At 51.2% G+C, this 7,554-nt stretch overlaps 1 protein-coding gene across 1 annotated transcript in view; it reads left to right on the forward strand.

The window, feature by feature from the left end:
- The window catches only part of ALYREF (Aly/REF export factor), a 4,217-nt gene extending 856 nt beyond the window's left edge, over window positions 1-3,361 (forward strand). The window contains exons 2-6 of the mRNA XM_008060426.1: window positions 344-475; window positions 1,869-2,016; window positions 2,617-2,680; window positions 2,787-2,964; window positions 3,055-3,361. Coding sequence (XP_008058617.1) covers window positions 344-475; window positions 1,869-2,016; window positions 2,617-2,680; window positions 2,787-2,964; window positions 3,055-3,069 — 537 coding nt within the window. The 3' untranslated portion in view covers window positions 3,070-3,361. The remainder of the gene's footprint in view (window positions 1-343; window positions 476-1,868; window positions 2,017-2,616; window positions 2,681-2,786; window positions 2,965-3,054) is intronic.
- The last annotated feature ends 4,193 nt before the right edge of the window (window positions 3,362-7,554 follow it).

Consider the following 7,554-nt stretch of genomic DNA (forward strand, 5'->3'; position numbering starts at 1 on the left):
GGGATCGGCGGGGCAAGATCGCGTGGTCTGGGTCCTGCCTGGCAGGCGGAGACCCTTCCCAGCTCTTTGTCTGGGCTGGGCGCGGGGGCCTCATGGCGGCGGGAGCTGAGGGGACGCTGGGCGCGGCCGTACCGGCGGCGGGAAGTTACTCGAAACGAACTGAGAAGTTGCGTGGCCGCGATGGGACTTGGGGTTTCGGGCTGGGACGGCCGGGCACCTCTGCGCGATCTTCTCAGGCCGGGGTCAGCGAGTGTCTGGGGTAGCCCGGAGGGCCACGGAAAGCCCTGGACTGAGACTTACGGGTCTGTTTCTGTTCTTGCGGGGTTTTTTTTTTTTTCTTTAGCCAAAGCAACTTCCCGACAAGTGGCAGCATGATCTTTTCGACAGTGGCTTCGGGGGTGGTGCCGGCGTGGAGACGGGTGGGAAGCTGCTTGTGTCAAACCTGGATTTTGGAGTGTCAGACGCTGACATTCAGGTAAGAAACAGGAACTTCTCAGCGAGCTGTTCACCTTGCACAGGGACACCCTGTTTTGGGATGGGGTTCTGAATCCCTACCACCCACCTTAGGAAAGTGAGCCCCCCCAACTCTCCAAGGGCTAGCCACTGATCCCCTCTGAAGGGCTGCAGGAAGACCAAGTCCTAGTGTAAAGTAAGAATCTGTTACAAGTAGGTTAGTCCGCTGAAACAACAGGACCTTCGTGCAGCCTGAAGAATTGCTGTTCTTAGGATGAAGTTGGTCTATAATTAAAAGTCCTGCTAAGGCTTCCAGTTTTTAGCAGGGACAAAGACTGGTCAAATGTGAGTGGTTTCTGTGTGTTACTGAGAGGCGTAGGCAACTTGCTTTTTACATTTTGTGCTTGTTTTAGTAAGTTAATGTGAGAATAATCTCACTTATAAACCAGACGGAACCTGTGTGTTCCTGACTCTGTTTGCCTTGAGGATAATGTCTTTTAAGGACCTTGTACCCTGTGGTCTGATCACTCCCCACCCCCGTCTTGTCAGTGGCATGATTCTCAACCCATCTTTGGTTGAAGCCTTTCTTTAAAAGAAAATCAGTCTCAAGGGCATTTAAATTTGTTTCTGGTTAAGAAGACTATTGGGAATCAGTCTTGGAGATGCCTGGGTCAGGGTGCAGGGCCTTCCTGGGTTCCACTCCCCAGAGCCCAGCCATTGCCTTAGGAGGACAGAGCAGGACCAGTGAGCACTCACAGTGTCTCAACACTTTTTTTAAGGTGGTTTCTGGCATCCACTGGAAACCGCTTTTGGTGAACTCCACTTCCCGCTGTGTGCCTGCGGCCGGAGTAGCCCCACACTCTGGGTTCCCTCTCCAACTCCCAGCCTGCCTGAGGTCAGGGCAGTTTCCATGGCAGCGCTTGACTTCAGACTTTGCGGCAGGCTTGAGTAGGAGGAGAGGGAAAGGTGAGCTAGAATCTGCTTTTGGGGGAGGGGCTGGGGTCAGGGCTCCCAAAATCAAGGGGCCCTTCAAGCTGGTCTGATATCAGGCAGCTTCCCTTGTTCTTGATCTTAGCCTTTGCTGTTTCTTGGAACAGCCTTTGGGTGTGTTTCAAATTTTCCTTTATTGAAGAGGATAGTGGCTTAATTTTGTGCCCTTTACTATGGGCTTTGCAACTTCCTTTATATGTATCACGATATAGATGTCAGGTCCCCAAGATGGCAGAAGCCCTCAGACCCAGGTGTTCTTGGAAGTTGCTGTCCCTCCTCCCCCACCTCTTCCCTCATTTCCCATGACCACAGCCTTGCCTCCCAGAGAAATACCCCCAAAGCTGCTCACAGTTCCAGGGACTGTCCCTGGGCCACCAGAAAACAGCTTTGCTACTTTGCTAACAAAAGCACTTCCCAATTTCCAGGAACTTTTTGCTGAATTTGGAACACTGAAGAAGGCGGCTGTGCACTACGATCGCTCTGGCCGCAGTTTAGGAACAGCAGACGTGCACTTTGAACGGAAGGCAGACGCACTGAAGGCTATGAAACAGTATAACGGTGTCCCCTTGGATGGTGAGTCTGGGATTGGGCCCAGGCTGACTGCGGGGCTTGTGGAGTTTGGGGCTGGCACCTGTCCATGTAGGAATATGGTTTACCCTCTGGCTGAGGACACTTTGTATTTGCCCCTTTGTCTCTTTCTTCCATCTGCCACTTCTCATGCTGCCCCACACATCTGGACCAACCTCTTGTGAACCCCCATCCAGCAAGCTACATCCCTCCCCTCCTTCAGCTCCTTCCGGAAGACTCACTTCTGTGAAGCCTTCTCAGAACCGCCATAGTACACCTCTGAGTGCGGGGCTATAGTCATAAAGACAAAGGTACTGGTTCTTCTTCCGTCAGGTCACCTACACCTGTCCATCTGTGAGCACCCCAGACAGCTGACCAACAGCCCACCTAGTATGGACTGAGAAGGAGGAGTGAGGAGGTGTTGGTGGGGTTGTTCCATTGCCATATTGTTCTCCCACCAGTATCTCCAGGCCAGTTTCCTCGTTTGGGGGCATTTGAGACACAAAGGCCCTTTCCGGTGTTTGCATGGAGACCAGGGTGTGGTACCACCTGGGTTGGTTTCAGAACCTCTGACTGGAATGTGCTCTCTTATATTCTTTGCCACAGGCCGCCCCATGAACATTCAACTTGTCACGTCACAGATTGATACACAGCGGAGACCTGCACAGAGGTGATTTCCGGGGCTTCTGGGGGTGGGAGGATTGGCCTGTGGTGTGATGGTATCAATGCCTTGGGGCCTTTCCAGGTATGTGAACGAATTCCATTTTCCTTGCTAGTGTAAACAGAGGTGGCATGACTAGAAACCGTGGTTCTGGAGGCTTTGGTGGTGGTGGTGGCACCCGGAGAGGCACCCGTGGAGGCGCACGGGGAAGAGGCAGAGGCACTGGCAGGAATTCAAAGCAGCAACTTTCTGCGGAGGAGCTAGACGCCCAGCTGGATGCCTACAACGCCAGAGTATGTCCCAGGGGCCAGCTGGGAGCTGCCAGAGGTGGAGTGGGGGTCAGGTCTCCTTTCAATGCAAACCTCTTTTCTTCTCTGTTTCAGATGGACACCAGTTAAACAGCCTGGCAGATCCAACCATGGAACATGACCCAGACGTTCCCTCGTGCTTTCTGGTGGGGGGCGGCAGCTGGGGCTGTGTGGCCAATGATGGATTTGTTTCTTTTATGTTTTAAAATAGGATTTAAAAACTCATGTAAAGGTTTTTTTTTTTTCTTTTTTTTTTTTAAATTCTGAAACAGACCTGTTTTGTACCGAGTTATTTTTGGGATAAATTTTACTGGTTGCTGTTGTGGAGAAGGTGGCATTTTCACCTTTTCCATAATAAAATAGAAATGTGTGTAGAACTGGAGCTGTTTGATTCATCCCACTGTTGCAGTCCTCACCTGGTCCAGGACTTTGTTGTCTGTCCAGGCTGGAGGGGAGGAGGGGCACATGAGGGAGTAACTTAGAGGACAACCCCATCAGTGCTTGGCCTCTGGCACTGGAGTGGGGAAGTCAGTGCTCCTTGAGGTGCCTTGTAGCCTGCTTTTCTACTCCCTTCCCGCCTCATTTCTAATACCTTCCTCTCTAACTCGATAGGTGGGAGGACACCAGAGCAGTAGTGGCCCTTTCCCTGGAGCCGCCTGTTCATTCTGCCTGCACCGTGAGGTGAGGGGATGGGGGAGGGGCGGGCTGCTCTGTACTATCCCGAAATTCCCATGAGCAGAGACTCTCAGCTGTTCCTTTTCCTTCTTGTGCTCTGGTTTTCAAGAGAAACCTGGCTTGAGCAACTCTGACTATGTTATGGTTCCTTTGTTTTTCTCTGTCCTTTGTTTATGCTGCCAAGGACCAGGGTGTAAGGGTTGCTCTTAATTGTTCATGTGGTAAAATAGCTAGTAGAATCTGGCAGTCTGTCCATTTAAGAACAGGGCAAGAAAGGAAAGTCTTGTGCCACCTGATGCTAGGTTGGTGATAATACTTTGAGAAGGGAGTGAATGCAGGCTCTGGAGTCTTGCCCATTTCCACGGTTTTACATTGTAGATGGCAGGACCAGAGGTGGATGGTAGTAATAGAGAGAGAGACTGGAGCACAAATCTCAGCTGCTGAAGCCTTGCCCTCACAAGGCTGTCTCCTATAGGGCTCACACTTCAGACCAAGCCTGCTTCCATGTTTGGGACAGGATTGACTGAGTCATCGAGGGAGTATGACTAAAGGGAGATCCTTTAGTGACAGGGATGTCACTGCAGAGCAGCGGCTGTCACCTGAGCAGCCCATTCCATGCCAGCCAGGGCCACAGGTTGGGAACCCACAAGAACAGGATGACTAATCTTGGCCCTCCTAGGAGCCCAGTCTAGCAGGGAAAGGATTACCAAATATCCAGCTTTAGTTACGCCAGTGAGGAATGGATGCCATAGGGGAAAACTCTGTTCATTTAGTTGGAGTCAGACACCAAGGAGGAAGCCTTGGTCTGATCCTTGGGCGTTGGAGCAGGATCTGAGCAGGTAGCCTGCTTTCTAGAGGGGATAATAGGACTCTTCCCACTGCCCAGGAAGCTGGAGAACACATGATGTACGGTGAGACCAGCCCCTGCAGGAGGTGATAGACGCTGGTTTGGGGTTGTGGCTTAACAGGCATTTGGAGGGAGGAATGACCAGGGTTTGGGGACCTGTTGGCATTCTTGGGAGTGAGGTACATGGGAATGAAGTTTTTGTTTGTTTTTATTTTTTATTCATTGTAGAGACTAGGTTTCCCCAAGTTGCTCTGGCTAGTCTCACACCTGCGGGTTCAGGTAATCCACTCATTTTGGCCTCCCCAAAGTACTGGGATTACAGTCTGAGCCGCCGAGCCCAGCATGTTTTTTTTGAATTGGAGCCTCACTGTTGCCCAGGCTGGAGTGCAGTGGTACACTCGTGGCCACCCCAGTGTCGACCTGACCTGCTGGGCTCCAGTGATGCTTCCACCTCAGCCTTCCAAGTAGCTAGAACTACAGGGGCTCAATACCACACCCGGCTAATTATTATTATTATTATTATTATTATTGAGGCACATTCTTGCCAAGTTGCCCGGGCTAGTCTCAAACCCATGAACTCAGGTGATCCACTCGCCTCAGCCTCCCAAAGTACTTAGATTACAGGCTGAGCCACCGAGTACGGTGTTTCTTAAATTCAGAATGGTAAATTAATTTTGTTGTTGGCCCAGGCTGGAGTGCAGTGGCACGCTCACAGCCACTGCAGCCTCAACCTTCCAAGTAGATTTATTGTGCAGATGAAGTCTTGCCAAGTTGCCCAGACTGGTCTTGAACCCGTGGACTTGGGAAGCCTCTCACCTCGGCCTTCCAAAGTGCTGGGATTATAGGTGTGAGCCACTGCGTCCAGCCCGGTAAATTTATTAAAGGAAAGACCTTGTGAAGGGCACAATGGGCAGGACAGCAGCGAGAGTGTCTACTGTCTACTGCCAGGAATGAAGTGTTAATGAGGCCTTGGGGGACTGGGTAGGTGGGTGGGTGTTGGTGGAGAGAATATCCCAGGAAGAATACTGGGGTGTCAGTGACTGCAGTACTCATGCTACACAAAGATTGGGTAGTGACACCTAGTGTCCCACATAAGAGTATTGTTTCATGCTGACCTCTGCAGTTTGGCAGCTGATGGCTTGTGGACACATCAAAGTAGGTAGTATGGCCCAGGGAAGGTTGAAGGTGACAAGTAGTGAGAATGACTTCAGGAGTGAAGACTAGAGTTTGTCAGGGCATCTAGTGGTGGGAGATTATCAATGCAGGTGCTGCCGAGTGGTGACGTTGATGGGGACTCTGTTCCCATGGGTGGGGGACACCAGGCTGGCTGTTGTAACTAGTGTTGGAAGGGGCTGGGGCTTTATGCCACCCAGGCCCACACGAGGCTGTAAGAGTTGGGCCAAGCTTCTTAGTCGATTAAGCCTTCACTTCCTTATTTGTAAAACACAGAAAACCTTGTTTAAATCTACTTTAATTTGTCCGAACTGGTCTGCTTTGAGAGGGCAGAAGGGGATTCTCCGAGACTGCAGAGGGCAGGCTTGTATCAAGGCTTGGTGAACTAGGCTGCTTGATCCACTCTAAAGGCATTGTTGGGTCCCTTGGAGCAGGGAGTCACAGGGCTAGCATGGACAGATTGTAAGCCTGCTGTCCCCCAAACAGATTGGTTGAGTGGAAGGATGAAATAACATGTGGTTTTGCATGCTTTGCTTAGTGAGCTGTAGCCAGCAACTGAATTGGCTGTTTCATCACTCATGTATCCCCTGCCTCTGGCAGCCCTGTATACTGATGATGAGAAGGCTGATATTGTCCACAGGAACTGGAGCACTACCAAGTGGTGGCACTTGATCTCTGTTTTGTTTTGTTTTTTGAGTTAGAGTCTCACTCTGTCGCACAGACTGGAGTGCAGTGGCCGCTCCCGGCCACCACAGCCTTCCAAGTAGCTGGAACTACAGGCTCGCGCTACCACGCCCGGCTAATTTTTGATTTATTGTAGAGATGAGGTCTCGCCAAGTTGCCCAGGCAGGTCTCGAACCCACGGGCTCAGGCAATCCACTCACCTCAGCCTCCCAAAGGCACAGGATTACAGGTTGAGCCACCAAGCCCGGCTATGCACTTGATCTCTTAGTCCTGCCTTCAGCCTGAGGTCCTTGGAGGTGGCTCCTGGGGAAAGGAGCCAGGGAGCTCCTGAAGGTGGCCTTGGCTTTTGGTTGGTGTGAGCAAAAGTCTACCAAGCTATCTTCTTGCTTTTGCAGATCAAATCTTATCACACCTTAAGTGGGTTGAGGTTTGAAGGTGTAGAGTATGGGGCATGCCAGGACCATAGGCATCAAGGGTATCTCTGTTATAGGCTGCACAGAATCAGCAAGTGTTTGTTTGAGGGCCTGTGCCTTTCTGTTCTGTATAAATGTCTTTCATCCTCTCAAGAAACTAGTATTTTCATTGCAGAGCTCAGAAAAGGAGTTGAGCTCCTTCCTCCACAGGTGTGGTGCCTGCTGCATGCCAGGCACCATTTCCAGGTGCCAGGGAAAACAGCAGTGAACAAAACAGTCTTCCCTCGCGGAACACGCATTTTAATGAAGGAGAGAAGAAGAAAAAAAAAGAAATATAAAATGTCAGTTGATGCCAAGGCTGTGGGAGAAAACCAAACAGGGCATGCTTTTAGCCCTGGAGGGTAAGAGGCGGGAGTCAGAGGGAGGTCTGGGGAAAGCTAGAGAATGGCAAGTGCAAGGTCCAGAGGTAAGGACACTTGAGAAGCTCAGGAATGAATCAGGACCCCAGCATGGCTAGGGTTAGTGGGCCTGATGACAGGACTTTAGTATATGACTTCACTGGGCCATGAAGGAATCCAGAGAGGGCATCAGCTAGAGGCTTTGGTCTGGTCTTGAGAAAAGTCAGTCAGAGTGTGGACAGCTGGGGCCCAGCGTGGAGGCCTTCAATGTGGGTGACAGTACCCAGAAGGCAGAAGCGGAGGGACTTTATTTTAATAGTGTATGACAGCCGGGCTCGGTGGCTCAGCCTGTAATCCCGCGCCTTTGGGAGGCTGAGGAGAGTGG

The sequence above is a fragment of the Carlito syrichta genome, unplaced genomic scaffold (assembly GCF_000164805.1).
Source record: "Carlito syrichta isolate Samal-C Ts95f unplaced genomic scaffold, Tarsius_syrichta-2.0.1 Scaffold304603, whole genome shotgun sequence".
Taxonomy (NCBI): Eukaryota; Metazoa; Chordata; class Mammalia; order Primates; family Tarsiidae; genus Carlito; species Carlito syrichta.